The following is an 18359-nucleotide window of genomic DNA, read 5'->3' on the forward strand; positions in this document are numbered from 1 at the left end:
TTGGCAATTTCTTATTTGATGTACAACTTGGCTACTAGTAACACACAAAGCAACACCGTTTTGAGTTCGATTTAAACGTATTTGTCCTCTTGGTTTTTTGGACCGTAGGAGATACAGCCGAATGCGTAACTATAGCTGCTACATAACATCTTAGTAACATAAGTTATCTTGTTTTCCTAAATCAAGATATAAGAATTTGATTTCGCTTTCTCGCAGAACATAAAGGTAATGAAGTGAAAGAGATTTCATTATCTTGTTTACGAACTATCTGACAGGAGCTTCTTCTCTGACGTTGCCGATAATTAAATAGTAATCGTATGGCAGTTCAAAGCATTGGTTTTGTCATAGTCTGTACTGATTAATTACTGCTTAATTTTAGTTTTCGTCGTCAGTGAAGCTCAGTTTAAAACACAATATTAACAAAATATAGTTGCCGCTTTAATTCCTGTTTACACGCGATTACGGACCTGTTGTCTGCTGTGCTAGGGAAAATCTTTGTTTTTGCGCTGTTCATAACCTCAAACGCTTTGTTTATAAACGTGCATGAAAAATAAGTGAGGAAAACAACCGAAGGAGCTGTGTTTCTAAGTGATTTCACCTCTTATTAGGCGGATTCTCAGTGAGGTGAGCGATTTTATAAATTGACAATTTTAGTGGAGTATGTAAAGTAAATAAGAATGATTTTACTGTGCTTATGAGAATGAGCATATTCTGGCATACAGCAAGTAAAGTCTGCGAAAAGTTGTCCATCGAGTTGTGAATGGGAAATAAAAGATACGAAACATCCGATATTTATTGAATGTTATTGCGTATATACCCGTTTTGTGGCACCACGAATATGAAAGCTAGTTCGTGAGGAATGAACGTAACTTACACTTTTCGCAATAGATTTCATTTATTATTATTTAATACCAAATTCTCTAGTGCCATTGTGTGTATCACCGTCCTGTCAGTGTTTTCCCTTCGTACCCGCTCATAGTTGTCTATGAGCGGGTACGAAGGGAAAAGTAACTAACTGTTGTTTTGGCACATGTCGATAAATATTTTCATGTATGTTCACTTATGTGCTGAAAATTATTCGTAGATGAAAGTTTGTTGCCACATTGCCAAAAATCATGTGAAATTATATATTCATCTGAAATCTGTATACTTGTCATGAAGATACAAAACAGGCCTATCAGGCCAACAGTTGAACATACGTATGGCGTGTGTGATTTTATAGACTGATGCGAGAATGGAATATAGTTGTTTCATTTAATTCAACAAGTAGGATTTCGCCTTTGTCTGCCCCATGGTCTTCACAAACCACTCCTATTAAATCTTGAACTGGCAGAAGATATAGCTGCTGTTAATTTTGCTTTTGCTATCTTGTCTAAGCTTTAAATATTATGCATAACAAAGCATTGGGAACATGTAGTAGCATGTACTTCAGTTAATGGTCATGTTTTATTAATACTCCATATTTAGTTAGGTAGGCTTCATCTCTACTTGCTGATCTAAGAAACAATTTTTTTACTGTAAAATGACTACAGAATTTTTGATATCAGTTCAAGAAGAAATTGTCCTGAGACTTGTCTACAGAATGAAATATTCACCACATTTCAATAAAGTTAGATATGTGTACAAGTAGGGAAACTTTATCATTAAAAATAATAAAAGAACAATTGATATTCTTTACGACAGTTCAGAGGTTGACAGTAGCTTTTTCCTTCTCTCTCTCTCTCCTTCTCTTAATAGCAAGAATTTTTCAAATGTTTCAACTGGAACTGACATGATTCATGTGAGTGATCTTATTACTGTGAAAACATGTTACAATTATACAGTTATAATATACTAAGATTAGGTCTTTTAGTATCTTGCAGAAAATGTTGCTATGTCTAATTACATTCATATTTGATGAGAGTGGACATGATGATGTATGGTGAAAGATCATTATTATTGGACCTCCCCCCCCCCCCCCCCCCAAAATTCCTCCCACTTTGTTTATGAGTTCTCCTTTGGTAGAACAGCAGTCTTTCACAATTCAGTGTGCATGTCCTATTGTGAATAATTCTAGCACTCTGTGTAAAATGTCTAGTATGGGATGAGAGAGCAGGAGCATCCAGCAGATAGCTTCTCAGAATTGTAAGAACAGTTTTTGAAATGACCTATGATCAGTTCCTTGCAGAATGTCCACATGGAATGTTGGCCTGCTATTCAGCTCCGTTATGTTCATATATGGATATACTTTGTGTTGAGTGGTTAACTTACAGCATAAAAAGTTAAAAATGAAACAGTATGTTTATCATACGACAAAAGACTGTTTCTACAGGATAATATCAACTTTTATTCTGCGGTATTGCATATTTTCTGAATTGTGAGAATGTGGCAGGCATTTTGTTTTCAAGTTCAGGGTGATCTGTAATACGATGCTAGACAATTATTAAACAAGCTTCCACAAAAACAGAAAGCAGTAGATGATAAACCACGTGTTTTCAAGCCAAGTGAACCCTTTCCTCCTAACATTCTGTTCTCTTTATGAGTACCTACATGCATTTAAACAAGAGTAATGGTGAAGTGAAAGAAATTCTCAGTAAATTATTTTTATTGTAAGGACTGTAGGTTGTTACCTGACTGAGCTACACTTGTTTAGGTGCTTTTGATCACAGTTGCTTCCATTCTAATACTGCAGTAAATATTATTCATGTAAAGTAATATAATGAAATGTTCTACGACAGTGTGTCAGTGGTAGTAAGGAATAAAATATAAAATAAACAATCTCTTAATCGGATAGATAGCAGTCCCCTGTTTGTTTATGTAGGAAGTTTTGAGAACCACTAGATCCTCTTGCATTGTGGCACAAGCGGAAGAGCCTGCAAATGTATCATCATGTCATCTGTTGTTGCATTATCAATATAGGCCTATTGGAAAGAAATTAAAAATAGCTAACAGTATTCAGTCACAGTTATCTATGTAGATAAAACTGACATATTTCCCTGTACTGATGTCTCTACTTTTTCAAAGTGATTAGAATTAAGTTAATGGCCTTGCGACTTGAAGGGTTTCTTACCATAACTGTGTCATGGTCTGTCATTAGTTCAGTAAATTAGGATGTGGTAAAAGATGTTAGTTTGTGTGCATTCCTAAGAAAACATTTGTCATCAAAATACAACAAAAATAAGTAGTACAAGAAAACCTATATCAGGAGCAAGCTATACCCTCTTTATATTAGGTCAGTTTCTTAACAACTGCACTCCCTCATGTGGTTGGTCTCTACTGTATAATGTTCTCTTGATCATATCCGATTTGCATTAGATATTTTATAATAAAAACATAGTTTTGCGCTGCCCACACTACAGATATCTACTTGTGACTCTTGGTCCATGAACATGCTGCTATGTGTGTTGCATGTTTATGCATTCTTCTTTGGTAAAACAACAGTATTGTCACTTTAGTACATTGTAAGTAATTCTAGTACTCCGTGCAAAATGCTTATAGTGTGGGTTGGGATGAGAGGACCAAGCTGCTGATTTGTGTGTTTATTTTTACTCATCCAGGGATCATCTCACAATGACATACGAATTGTCACAGTAATGCAATGAAAATCTGTTGCTCAAAATATATACACAGAATACATACACATGCTTTATAAGGATATGAAAGGTAGTCTGCTGTGGCCTTGATGGAGGAACCATTTTGGCATTTGCATGAATTGGTTTAGGAAAACCACAGAAAACACAAATTAAGAGGCTTGGATAGCACTAACTCCGTCCTTCCGAATATGAGGTCATTGTCTTAGCAGATAGATTTACATGCAGTTTGCTTCAGATAAAGTACACACTATTGATTTGGATTCAAGTCCAGCAGCTGTGAGCTAACTCATTGTGTTAGAAACATGGTATCCAGCCAGTTTGTGTGAGCGATTGTCTGTATACTCTGTACCATTGATAGTGCAAGGTGCAGGCTTTAGCCTATTGATTTTGTGATATTTGTAGACTGTGGTAGGATCAGAGTATTAGTGATTGTTGGTTGAACACAATTTACTTTTACCTGTTTGTGCAGTGTTGGCTGTAACAGAGGTGCAATTCTGGGTACACTACATTCTTGCATTATCCAATAATGAGCAGTATGGTGTTCAATTTAAACAATATTTATAAATAGGACCTACTTTTGATAATAGTTGCAGACACTATGCTGTCTGAAATAAACAAGTTGCAGAGAGAAACAAAGCACAAATTTGAAAATCTATCACTATATTTACAATACTGGCCAGATTTGTGATCAACAGCTGACTAAGGTTGCAAGTCATGATCGTATATCATTATTGTGATGTAATGACTGACGCAACACTGCTGTCATTCTGAAGAATGCATTTGGTAAGCGAACTAGATCTTTAATTCAAACTTCCTGTTGCAATTATTGCAGCATATCACACATTTATGACCCCTGGTACACCTAGGGTCATTAACTTCCATTGGAATGTTTGCCTGTTCCAAAACACTGTACACTTAGTTTTCTATGTTACACAGAGTTGTTCTGTGTTTTTTTTTATGGTGAAGAGACAGAGGTCACTTGCTTGGTTATGTCTATGCTCTTCATGAAAGTGGTTTATCCTCCCAGATTTAAGTACCTGAATTTCTTCATGGTATTGGAGTCCCTTAGTTAGCGGCATAGATGCGGAAGGCTTTTGGCCTTGCCTCCATTCCAGACAGATTTCCCCCTCCTCACACATGCCTCCCTTTTCCCTACATTTTGTCTCTTCTTTTGTGACATTTTGTTCCCCATTTTCTGGTGTTTTCTTCCCCTGGTGTTGTACCCATTGTGTAAGATTATGGTATTGTGTGGGGATGGGGATGGATCAGCAATAGTATTGGCACCCCATTGCATGTAGTGCCTCTGGGTTGTCCACTGCTCCCTACCTCTCCCCTCCCCTCTTCCCCCACATTCTTTACCCTTCCTGTTGCTCTGAGGTTCCTTCTGCCCCTCTGACCATTTTCCTTTCTTGTTGACTGGACTGTGCTTTTAGTGTTGTTCCACCCTTAATTTCTGCCATCTTGGTACGTGGGACTGATGACCCCTCTGTTTGGTCCCTTCACTGCCCCCAGTCAACCATCCAACCATTCATGTCATGACATCGTTTTTTTTTCCCCCTTTTTTTTTTCTTTGGGAGGATGGATGTTCATCTCCACTTGGATAGAAATTCTCCACCTTGTGTTATACTGGGCCAAAAAATTAACCTTGGTACATTATTGTCTGCTGTTCAGGCTTCATTATCAGCGTTCATTGGTCAGAGTTTGCCTGAAACTCGTGATTTCATCCACAACTTTTGTGGAAATTTATGGAATGCAGGTATCACTATGAAACAATTTCTTTTTTATTAACTACTGCAAAGACTCTTTTTTACCATTAAATTGTTAACTTTCAGCAGTTCATCTCTTCATTCGTTACTGTGAACATTTTCAAGTGTTTATCTTATTGTTTCTAAGGACACATTTTGCTTGTAATGTGGTATTATTGTTTCCTTTACTTATTGTAAAAGCAAAAAGTCTTGTGAAAGTGTCCAGTGTTAAATATGAAAGAACATGTTTCACTACTTTAGTTTTATGGCACAGGTGCAAAATTTTAAGTATCTTGGAAGCAGGGTAGACACCGACTGGAAGTGCAGCATACACATTAAAACGAAGATAGCAATCTCAAAAGAGGCATTTTATAAGAAAAGGAAAATTTTCTGCAGCAGTCTGGAGAGAGAACTGAGGAAAAGACTCATAAAAAGTTTTGTATAGAGTGTTCTTCTGTATGGCGCTGAAACATGGACATTGAAGAAGAAAGACAGAGAAAGGCTGGAGGCTTTTGAGATGTGGACATGGCAGAGGATGGACAGAGTAAAAGATGAAGAGGTACTGAGAAGAGCGGGAGAGAGAAGACAGTTACTAGATGTAATAAAAAGAAGAAAAAGAAATTGGATTGAGCATATATTAAGAAAGAATGACGGTCTGATAAAAACAGTTTTAGAAGGTTATGTAGAAGAGAAGAGGAAGTGAGGAAGGAAGAGATTTTAGACACTGGATGACTCGATGGATCGCACAACATACAGCAGCCTTAACAAGGAAGCAATGGATAGCAGAAAATGGAGAGGCAAAGGACCTGCTAATATAGCAGAAAACTGATGATGATGATGATGATGCTATACTTCTTGTATTTAGTTTTATTACCATGTGTGTGGTGTAGAAGAGACAGATTTTTCATGTTAAGTTGCCAAAATAGGAGGGTTTGGAGGTAGGCTTACAGGCAACAAAAGAAGTGGAAACCTTTACAGTCTGATCTAAGAACACAATGTAAGGTTTAAAATTACTGTGTGAGGGGCAGATTGTGGGAAGGGAGACAAATACAAGACTGGCGTAATCACCTAAAATTGTACTTGTAACTAGTTATAGGTAATCAGCAGCAAAAACAAGAGATTAAAATGGAAAAAAAAGTTGTCAAGTGCAGACCGAAGTGAAAGATAAAGAAGCACTTTAAAATTGCAAAAGAACAGAATGATTAGACCTAAAGTTGTAATTTAATCCATTTGCTTTGACCCATGACATCATCAACATAGTGGACACCCCTATTTCAGTGTTTGTAAGGAGCTTACAGCTGCTCAGCCCCAATTCCAAGCATAAACAATAAGACGACCATGGTGTCACTCATTAAACCCATCAACATACACAAAAAACCGTGAAATATTTAACTCCAGCAGTAGAATGAAAGTAACAAGAAATATGCATTTTGAGTAGGAACAAACTAAATATATGACAGTAAAAATGACGCCACCATTCCAAAATAAATATTAATCCAAAACCCAAGCACACAAATTTCTCAATATTCAATAACCAGAAGATGCAAAAACAAAAATCCTTGGTAGCATGGACTTCACTTGACTTATACAGCTCAAATGAAGACCATGATATCAATAAACCACACACAAATTGGAAACCTGGTGCTGGAAATTCAATACCATGAACCCACACACAATTCCAAAACCTGATACTGTTGTGCGAGGTGGCACAGTGGTAAGCACTGTGGACTTGCATTCAAGAGGATGATGAGTCAATCCCGCATCCGCCCATCCTGATTTAGGTTTTCTGTGATTTCCCTAAATCACTACAGGCAAATGCAGGGATGCTTCCTTTGAAAGTGCACGGCCAACTTCCTTTCCCATCCTTCCCAAACCCGATGGGACGGATGACCTCGCTGTTTGGTCCCTTCCCCCAAATCAACTAACCAACAATCAAAACCTGATACCATAAACTTCAGTTGACCTATATATACCAGCCAAAACCAAGCCTGCAGTACCAAAAATCAACACATCAAATGGTGAATTCCCTTATCCAAACTCTTAACGTACTCTATGTATCTAAAAGTAAGTCTGCAATACAACAAATGAAAGCATAAGTAATGTCAAAAATGTAACCTAACTAATGATGATGAACCAGCATTAATGATACCTGCCAACCACTTTTCAACTAAATTAATGAACTGTCAAGAAGAACCCCAAAATTCATGAGTGCTTCCATCATAATTGGCTTCAATATACTTAAACAACTATAAACAGCAACAAACTGATCATATGTATTACAATAATAAATAAATAAATATATAAAATAAAATAAGATGAAAAATACTTACCAACCAAACCTACCCTGAGATAAATTTAGGCTGGCCAACTGCACTCTAGAAAATGAAACAAAACGAAGTTGTCCACAGTCAGTTCAAATAACTGCAGGAATTCAATTGCAGACAAAATTTCTTCACCTATTGCAACAAGCAGTGACCTACCCATAAATTTGTGTCTCGTGTACATGCCCAAAAATAAAAAGGAAAATAATATGAAATCTCAGAACATAAGAAACACAAGGCACTAGTCATTCCAAACACAAACATGAATCCATCAACTACGCTCTGCAGAAACAAAGTAACTCACTAACAAATCGGCACACTCTTCCAATAACAACCTGCTGCACTCAAGTCACAATGTCAAATGACTCATTTGTATACATAACAAACTACTTCGAATAATAAACATCCAACATAAGAGTGTGCCATCAAATACTCAACATGCCATATACAAACACCACTCAATCCAAAACACTGCACTGCCATGAAGTCACACAACACAATGTAGTTACATCACAGGTCAAAGCAGACAGGTGGAATCACAACTTTTGGTTGATCCAGCCATAAATAGTGATCAAGGGGGAAACACTGTTATAATTGGGCAGGTGATGTGTTTCTACTAGCAAGTACTTCTGTCATAAGGTATCATCCAAACACCCTAGTTTCTGATATTTCTGTTGCTGAGTATCTGTAATACAAGTGCTGTACTCTTAAATATAATTCTGTGGTAGAGCTTTGATAGTGATAAGTGTCTTGTAGAATGTAATCCTAGACAGAACTTACTGCCTTTTTGTCTGAATACATAGTGCCACATCTTGTCACGTTACTTGCTCTAAGCTTTCTTATCTTTCATCACCTGATGGTTTTGATTTTTTTTTTTTTTTTTTTTTTTTTTTTTTTTTTTTTTTTTTTTTTTTTTTTTGTGCTAACCCCAGTATTAAAAATAACACAAAACCAAACATTTTTAGCCATTATAAAGAAAGCTTTACATCTGTTCTGATTTGGTTTGAGGAAATGCCAATCACTTACAACCTGATCATTGCTATGTTGGGTACTGTGAATATGTTATGTCCATCTCCTGCTGTCCATTCCAAATATAATATGAATTACAAATATATTTGTGGTAATGTAAAAGTAGAGAAGAAAATTCAATGAAATTTAGATGTCTCTTGCTTATGAAAGCGTATGTTAACTATAATTTAGAGTTGAGATTATGTTTTTTTTTTTTTTTTTCTCTCTCATAAAAATATTTAGTTAAAAATCAATAATAGCCATCTATTGCGGTTTTGGAACATTTCTGTTGGTTAGCATTTCATTTCCTAGACTCAGATGAGCTCTTATATTTACTTGATTGCGTTTTGGTAAGGGCAACTTGGTTTTTAAATGCAAGCTCTATGACACACAGTTTGTTGTTTGAAATCTACTGTATTGTTTTATATGCTTATTTGGAATAGAATGAATGCTAGGCTCTAAGCCTTTTAAGATCTTTACTAATCTACAGTAGTTTGCTGTACGAATAAAATCAAAACTGGGTTTAACTATAGGTTAGTATGACTATGGTGGTGATGTATGTGCTCCCTTTTTCCAGACTGGACCATCCTAAATGCAACAGGATTGGAAGGACAGTGCCAGTGGGCAAAAAAAAGTCAAATTGCAAACATGAAGACTGAGGCTCAGCCAGAAAGTTGCAAAAAACACATCACTGAGGTGCTTATGTGTTTCTGTAACAAACATTTTAAAAGATTGTGCAGTGCTAATACATAAAAACAGTATCCTTGTCACAAGGTTATGAAACTACTGACTGGAAGTTTGAAAGATACGAATCACTTCCTTTAAGTTTCTTTGGACTCAGGCTGTGTGTATTGCTTTGTTCTTGATGTAACTTAAATATATGAACAAAAAGTGAAACAAGTCAAGATGTCATTCACACCATCTCCAGGCATGGCAACCACACCTACAATGTCTGCAACAGAGAGTCCTCCACTTCAGTACATGTCAGAAGATGGAGACAGCATTGACAGAAGTGAAACTATGAATATGTCCCAGCTTGAACCCTTACCTCCTGTTGATGCCCAGCCAGTGATGTACTGTGAACCAGCCTTTTGGTGCTCTATTAGTTACTATGAACTCAATACTCGTGTTGGTGAAACTTTTCATGCTTCACAGCCTTCTATAACAGTAGATGGTTTCACAGACCCAAGCAATTCAGAACGATTCTGTCTTGGACTGTTGTCAAATGTTAATCGTAATGCAGTTGTGGAACAAACGAGACGTCATATAGGGAAGGGTGTTCGTTTGTACTACATTGGTGGTGAAGTGTTTGCTGAGTGTCTAAGTGATTCATCCATTTTTGTACAATCACCTAACTGCAATCAGCGGTATGGGTGGCATCCTGCTACAGTCTGCAAGATACCACCTGGCTGTAACTTAAAAATCTTCAACAATCAGGAGTTTGCAGTGCTGCTGTCCCAGTCGGTGAGCCAAGGGTTTGAGGCTGTGTATCAGCTAACTCGTATGTGCACAATTCGAATGAGTTTTGTCAAAGGTTGGGGAGCTGAGTATCGCCGTCAGACTGTCACATCTACTCCTTGTTGGATAGAACTTCATCTGAATGGTCCACTTCAGTGGTTAGACAGAGTTCTTACACAGATGGGCTCACCAAGATTACCTTGCAGCTCAATGTCCTAAAAAAAATATGCACCCATTATAGTTGTGTAGGATCCTGTGACCAGAGCCAGTTGTGTTTTGGTTCTACCTGAGAAGACCACTGTAACTGCGACTGAAATGTTGGTTTTATCAGTGACAGTTTTTATAGTATGAAATGGTACCATGCATAGAAAACTCTCATAGTAATTAATACAACCAGTTCTTCTGCATGCTTTCAATTTCTGGTTCCTGTGTTTTGTAGTGTAAAGGATGTTAAACTTAAAATGCTCGTGTAGATGCATACTTCAGAATTTATTTTTGTTGCTTTATAAATATATATTTTGTTGTATGTGTGAACTATTTTAAAAACTCATGTTGTGTGTAAATTGTTACAAATTATAATTTTTTTGTTCATGATGCCATGGTTATTTTCAGCTAACCTGAAACTAAAAAAAAGGCATCATTGTACTGCCCAGTATGAAACAGAAGTTATGTAGCAATTCATTGTGTATGAAAATTTATTACATCAATAGTCACTTCAATCTACAAAAAATATTCACATTAGTGGTTTCAGCAAATAGTTGTCATCTTCAGATGTCCTTAATCCTCTGAAAAGCTTCGTACAGCCAAACAAATGTAGTTAGGCACTTTGAACGTCATGAAGTTACTTAACGATTCAATGAATGTACATCATTTCACCACATTATAAAAAATTCACTCTTTTACCATGTGACAATATGACGTGCAGTCATTGAAATGTTAAATAATTTTATGAAGGAAGTGTTTGTCTGTATGAAGCCTTTTAGTTGATTAAGCACATCTGAAGATGGTAACTGTTTGCCATACAGGTAATTTGAATATTTTGTTTGTGACTGTGCAGTTGTTGACATAATAAATTTTTATACAAATATTACAAATGTAACATACTTCCAGTTGCCAGTATGTCATCATTTTTTTTTTTTAAAAAAAGAACTTTATTGTATATTGTTGTGATTTGTTGTTGTTTGGAAAGCAATGAACAGTATGGTGTGAAATGATCAAGCTCAGAGTATAAAAAAAGGAATTTGGGTATTTTGTACAGAGATTATTAGTTATGACTGACACAGAACTGTCCAGTTATGTAGAGCAACTCATGTCCTGAGGAAAGTGCCTTGAAAGTTCTTGGTTATAAAACAAGTGCTGTATAATGGATCTTAGTACCATAAAGCCAGAATGTGAGCAAGAAAAGCCTAATTAATTAAGTTGTAACACAGAGAATACTGGTACTGTAGCAGTAATTTGTGTAGAAGATTTGATATTTGAGTTGAAGCAAATAATTTCTTCTCAGTTTTTGAGAATAAGTCTTTTAAGTGCTACTGATTTAACTGAAAATTGAAAACTATGTGAATAATGTATATTATAATTTCCTGATGTTACATGTGACATAGCATGTTTCCACTTTGTGTTGAGATATGTTGCATCAAAAATAGTGTGTATTTTGTATTAAAAAAATACCATTTTGTCAAATCCTTTGTGACGGTTTTGCAATATGAATCCCTGTTATGACATTTCCAACCTTTCCTGTGTTTGAGTTTAATGAATGCAATATAAAAATAAGAACACCGTAAAAGATGTAAATTTGTGAGTGATTAGCAATATTAAAAATCCAGTGCAGAAATCTGAGCAGCCAACAAATTATGAATATTCTAACTTATAAAAACTTAAGGAAATAAAGAAATGAGTCATCTGCACTACTATTTCATTCTATTAAAATTACTGTTACATTTCTCTGTAACTGCATATATTACTGGTTGCTCATACATTAACTGACTGTAATGACCAAAACACACTTTTTGTTTAGAGAGAGAGAGAGTGAGTGTGTGTGTGTGTGTGTGTGGGGGGGGGGGGGGGGGGGTGAGGGAGAGAGAGAGTTGTATGCAAATTCCTCTTCCAACCAGTCTTTTGCATGTTTAACATCCAATATTTTACAAAAAGGAAAGTGTGTTCATTCAGTGTTTAGGATAAAGTTGCTTTTACGTTTTGGATATTAATTTTTAATGTAGTTTTTTCTTATATACTATGTGCCATCCACAGAATTTGTTCTGCTCATAGTGTTCTCACAGGATATAGTTCTTCCCATAGTATCGTTGAAACTGTGGTAAAAGTATTTCCAATCAAATCATCAATGTTAGTGAACTGTTATTGGTTTCACTTGTGGCAAACTGACATGACGACTGGAATTTAGACAAACTTGAAAATGTAGGTCGGCTCAGTATGGGAGAAAAATGATATTTTATGTAATTTTCAATTTCATTTGAAATTTAAAAAAGTTACAATTAAAGAAAATTTTGTCAAAGCCTTGTCCAGGCGTTTAAAGATGGTTAAAAGTCTGTGGATCCCCTGCATATAAGCATATGTAGCCTATGATATTTTAGCGATGGAAAAAATACAAATATCGAAAATACAGTTATTTGTATTGAAGAATGCACTTGCAAATTTTGAAAATGTGTGCAAATTTCTTATATAATATGAATTTATTTCATTCTGGGAATTCATTTTGTTCATGGCAACAAATAAAACTTTGCTGAACAAGAAAAATATCAGAGAAAACTACTACTTTGCTTTCCTATGGGCACCTTACACAGTTCAGTAATGGAAAATATCCTAATATGTCCACTACCCTCTTTTTTTATGCAATTGTCAATGATAGCATTAAGTTTTAGTTTTTGAAATGATTGCTGTCTGACTTCTAGTTGTAATAGCTGAAACTTTTGTGCTAATGGCAGGTTTAATAATGTGTCATTTTTAAGATGATTTAAAAACCATAGCAGAGAATGGAATGTTATTTTGATTCGGTAAAAAATAAATGGTACTGTGTGCTATGTTATCTTTCACATAGTATGTTAAAGCTTCAACTCCAATATGATTATGTTGAAGCTTGTGTTTCTTGAATTATGCAGACTTTTCCTGCATTTTTAAGTGAGTGGGTAATAGTTGTTGGTGTAAGATAGTGGTATGGTATGGACTGCTTGTGAAAGTAACTAACACCGGAAGGAGAAGAGGAAGAAATACATTGACCTTTTTTCCCCCCCTCTGAAATATCACTGTCGGTTCCCTGTTTGCACATGTGTCCAAATTGTGAAAAATTCATTTGATATGAATAAATGTACACATTTGGTTCATCCGAAAAATGGTACGGTTTTAAGAAAATCTGAAAGTACAAGAGAGATGACAGGTTTATGCATATGTTGGAGTGTATAATGGCAATGAAAGAAGTATTTCTTGTACTAATGGTCCATGTAACACAGTTTTTAATGTGTGTTGAAACTTATAATCTGAAAAGACTCATCACAACTTTGTTATATTTTTCAATTGTGTATATGTTGTTAACAAGAACAACTGTTTAACCCAACAACTGTTTACCCCAGAAATCTCATCTCTTAATCTCTCTTTAATTTTATTAAAATCATGAAGAAATTTGGGTAGTTGGTGCTTAATTTTACTAGCCACTTCTCCAATGTTGCCAACAGACACATAAAGGTAAAAGACAATACTCTTACATTCTAGAACCTCAGAAATTCTCCTTCCTTACAGCAAGCAGGAAATTGAGGGTTTCATTCAGAACTGAGGTCAAGAGGGACTCATATCAGGCGGGAAAAAATGTTGAAAGAGATGGCGTAAATGCATTTCCGTAGTAAGTATGGAGTAATGTTTTAACAGAAATGAGTGTGTCATATTGAAAAATGATACTGCAGAATTTGGAATGGGGAAACATTAAATATGGTGTCAAGAGGTTAGATACTTAGCCCTGTTCCAATAATGATCCCACATACATAATTTACCATAGTCAGTGGCTGGCTCTTCAAAAGTAGTTAAGTTTGCATATTATACGAGGACTACAGATGAAGGACCAAAACACACCCATTCCAGATACAGTCAGGAAAGTAACATGCTTACAACTGTTTCACATCTCAACTATTCATCTCGCCAACTTTCATACTAAGCACTTAGGAAAAAATCAAAATGACTTGTAGGTGAGAGATGTAGAGGCTAATGGATAAACACTAAATGAAACTCGTATATGTGGAATGCCTATACATAAAGATGGAAAAAGAAATGGAGAGGGTCCTAGTACATGAGTAACTTAACTAAAACAGCTCTGTTTTGCTTGGATACCTTTCTCACTGTGTTGACCTGCAGACAGAATCACGAGCATGCTTTAAATTACTACTGTCCTATGGAATAATCTTCTGGGACAAAAGAGTTCTGGTCAGAAAGTATTTATTCTACAGAAGCATTCAATAAGGATGTTACGCAAATGTTGATAATCGAACATCTTGCAGAAGCTTCTTCAGCAATCTTGGGATTCTTACAGTCACATGCAATACATTTTCTCTCTAATGGTATCTGTGATTTATAAAAAGAATGGGTTTAACATGAGCTGTGTGATTTACAACCAGAAGACTAAAGTAAAAATAAATTTATACATACTACACATCCCGCTGGTGTGTGGAGTCAGGATGGAGTTTTGTATACCAGTCAAAAAACTTTTAACAGGTTGCTAGTAGACATAAAGCAGGAGATTGGTCATCTCCAGTTACTCATGAACAAAACTAGAATTTACTTACTTAACTGCTTCTGTAATTTATTAGTCTTTGGACTCGGTGCCTCTCTCCTCCAGCACATAAATAAATGAATAATATCTCAAATATACTAAATCAATAAGAACAGAATGATGATTTTCTTTTTAGTCATCTGACTGGTTTGATGCTGCCCATGACCTGCTGCAAATTCCTTTCCTGTGCCAAGCTTTTCATCTCAGAGTAGCACTTGCAACCTATGATCACAGTTATTTGCTGGATGAAAACCTCCCTGATTTCGAGGACCCAGGAGAGAAAAACCACAGTAGATATGACAATGAAAAATGCACCACATTGTGGAGCATTCCGCATCAGAAGTGCCAAGTATCATCGCCAGAGTGCAGCATGGTCACATGAAGTGAAAATGGCCACTGCACAGGAGCACGTGCAAGCAGTAGTGTGGTTTGCAGAATCAAAATCGTCGATTACTGTGCAAAGAAATTATTGTCGTGTGTATGAACGTTATCCACCTGATGTGATAACAATTAAGGAATGGTATAGGAAGCTTCTGGCAGCAGGAAGTGTTCTGAAAGATTCTGGCGGTGCACGTTACGGAGTTTCAGAAGAGGGACATCAGACAAACGTTTCTCAGAAGCCCACGTAAGTCAATTCATCAAGAATCTAGGCAACTTGATGTACCTCGATCAACATTGCATCGTGTAGTTCACCAGCGTGTTCGTATGTGTGCTTACGAAGTGCAAATTCTTCAACATCTGACACCAAACGACAAACCATGCTGACAACAAATTTGCTGCGGATATGCTGCAGCATACTGATACGGATGCCAGCTTCCTGGAAAGATGTTTATTCTCAGATGAGGCAACCTTTCACCTATCAGGAAGGGTTAATAGGCATAATGTTTGGATTTGGGGTTTGCAAAATCCACACGTTGTCATTGAACATGTTCGGGATAGCCCTAAACTAAACGTCTGGTGCGGGCTAATGCACGACAGGATTGTTGGACCATTCTTCTTTGTGGAACAAAGAGTGAATCGGTCAGTGTATCTGGACATGTTGGAGCTGTTTGTGTACCCTCAGATACAAGACTTGCAACCCAACATCATTTTTCAACGAGATGGAGCTCTGCCCCCCCCCCCCCCCCCCCCTCGGGTCTTTGAAATCAGGGAGGTTTGAGTGAGACGCTCTGTATTGCAACCTTTGTCTTTCTGTACAGTTTTTACCATCTATAGCTGTCCCTGTTTCTAGTCAGTGTTTTCCATATATTCCCTTCCTCGCTGATTCTTTGGGGGAGTCTCCTCATTCCTTACCTTATAAGTCATCCTAATTTTCGACGTTGTTCCAGTTTTTCCGTGGTCCACGTTTCACTACCAGACAATGCTGTTCTCTAAATGTACACTATTGACAACAAACAATGTAGGATGGAAAAACCGGAGGGATTAGGTAATGTAGTCCAGGAGATCGGGTTTGAGGAAGTACTGGAGTGCAAGTTCTAATGTCCAGAGCACAGGAAACTGTCATTTTGTTGAAGGATTCAGATGGTGTTTATAACGTAACTGACCTTCAGGTCTCTCGATTCAGTATATAAAGCATGTTCAGTAACTGGGTATTGGTCATCCCATAGGCTGACACATCATCTGTGTCGATTCAGGCATTCTGACAGTTTGACGGGGTAATTCCCATGTAGAATCTGTGCAATGAACGCTTATCAGCCAGTAAACAGTGTGCTGTGTCACATGTTCCCTTGCCTCTAATGTAGTACATTTCATCGGAGATGTGGACAGAGTAGGCAGAAATGTATCATTGTGTGAGGTAGGCTCTACAGTGGGAATGGTTGCAATGGTAGTAACATAAGTGAAAGAATTACACTCAGTGAATGTTGGCTTGTTTGACAACGATGATGCGAAAGTTGAGTGTGTGATGAAAGATAAGAGTGTGTGGTGTGGGGAGGGTAGTGAGGGATTGCGTTACTTCAGATCCTGCATAATACTGGCAATTTGGGGAAGGCTGCTTCTGTGTTCTGTGCTAGGAGGGTAGAGGAGGAGACTGTCCAGGAAATTATATTTGAACTAGGTGATTGAGATAGTTCAAAGGAATGGGAAGGCTGTGAAAGGGTTTTGGTACAAATGTTCACTGTTGGAACAGATTTGTTTCCCACAGATATTTAGGTTGCAGGGAAAAGGGCATTTGATGTGAAAGAGACAGCAACTGTCAAAGTGGAGATGATGATGCTTGTTGTTCAGTTTCACGATGACCAAAGTTTGAATGCAGTTCTCAATAGGATGGAGGTCCACATAAAGGAAGATATCTTGTGATTGTTTTATTTGATTCTTTTGTTGTGTTACATTCAGAAGTTAAACTTTGTACGGGATAGATATATTTACATGAAAGCAGCAATATTTGCATTACTGATGCTTTAGTCTTGTGTGTGTTCACTTCTTTCTATGTTTACACACTATCTACGTCAGGTGAATAATGTTTCACAATGCATGACATATCATCATTTGATTTTTGGATTTTAAGTCCAATAGATACCAGTTCATGACTTGAATAATATAAGCATAAGTCAAATTAAAATGAGAACTATTTTGTTTCAAAGTGGAGCAGTTCTGTTTCGCAAAATAAGTAACACTGTAATTCAGTGAAATATCCTGCCTGCTCACAATTTTTTGTGTACCATGATCACCGTAATCTTTTGTATGTTGTATGTTGAACACACCGATACTGCATTGCTTCCGTATTACTCCATCTAGCACCAAACTGGCATCCTCCATTTACAATGTTCAGTTTCGTAAAACCTGGAAGTCATGAGGTAGTAAGTCCGTATTACATGGAAGATGATTGAGCTACTCCTAATACTAGTATTTCATGACTTTTGTAGTATCTGTTGCTATCTGTAGTAACATATTGTCATGCAACAACGTGAAACCTTTATCCAAGTGTCTTATGTTTGGTATAGCTTATATTATTAGATATAAATGATTTCAAAGAACTGTGTGTAGGTGACAGATTAGTCTTTTGTAATGAAGTGGCATTTTAATGGACTACGGGCATTTTGATTGAAAATTTATTAACTTTTAAAATATGTCATACTTTCGTTTCCCTCGTATGCTGCTTTGTTTTCTCTTGTTCCATTTTATTGCACAGGGTTTCACTTTCTGTGAAAACTGTACAGTATTAGAGCTGTGATTATTGTGCCTCCCTTAGCCTGCTCTGTGATGACAGTCAGATACACTGACACAGAACAGGTTGTCCTCTGCTTTTTTGGCTATAATACTTTTCAATTCTGAGAGTAAGATGCATTTGTTATTTCACTCTTTCTTCATTTGCTGCATCACCTGAGATGCACTTGCCACTGTGAATGGCGTTTTTTGTTCTTATTCTATAAGTCACTACTTGTGCTCATTGCTTCATTTGTGTTGGACACTTCTGCTCTGTCAGTAATTTCCTCCTTGTGTGGGAGCATTTGTCTATAGTCAAAATGGCGTAAGAAAATCCACA

At 36.7% G+C, this 18359-nt stretch overlaps 2 protein-coding genes across 2 annotated transcripts in view; both read left to right on the forward strand.

The window, feature by feature from the left end:
- The first annotated feature begins 260 nt into the window (after nt 1-260).
- Nucleotides 261-18359, forward strand: part of LOC124596267 (cell division cycle protein 123 homolog) — a 131224-nt gene continuing 113125 nt past the window's right edge. The window contains exon 1 of the mRNA XM_047135341.1: nt 261-624. The gene's annotated coding sequence lies outside the window, so the exon portion shown is untranslated. The remainder of the gene's footprint in view (nt 625-18359) is intronic.
- On the forward strand, nt 9553-10323 carry LOC124594589 (mothers against decapentaplegic homolog 3-like). The gene has a single exon (XM_047132962.1). It carries the CDS (start codon nt 9553-9555, stop codon nt 10321-10323), a length of 771 nt encoding a protein of 256 aa, XP_046988918.1.

The sequence above is a fragment of the Schistocerca americana genome, chromosome 2 (genome assembly GCF_021461395.2).
Source record: "Schistocerca americana isolate TAMUIC-IGC-003095 chromosome 2, iqSchAmer2.1, whole genome shotgun sequence".
Taxonomy (NCBI): domain Eukaryota; kingdom Metazoa; phylum Arthropoda; class Insecta; order Orthoptera; family Acrididae; genus Schistocerca; species Schistocerca americana.

Excerpts from the sequence above, each read along its gene's own strand:
- LOC124594589 (XM_047132962.1), top strand. The coding sequence starts at position 9,553 with ATGTCATTCACACCATCTCCAGGCATGGCAACCACACCTACAATGTCT.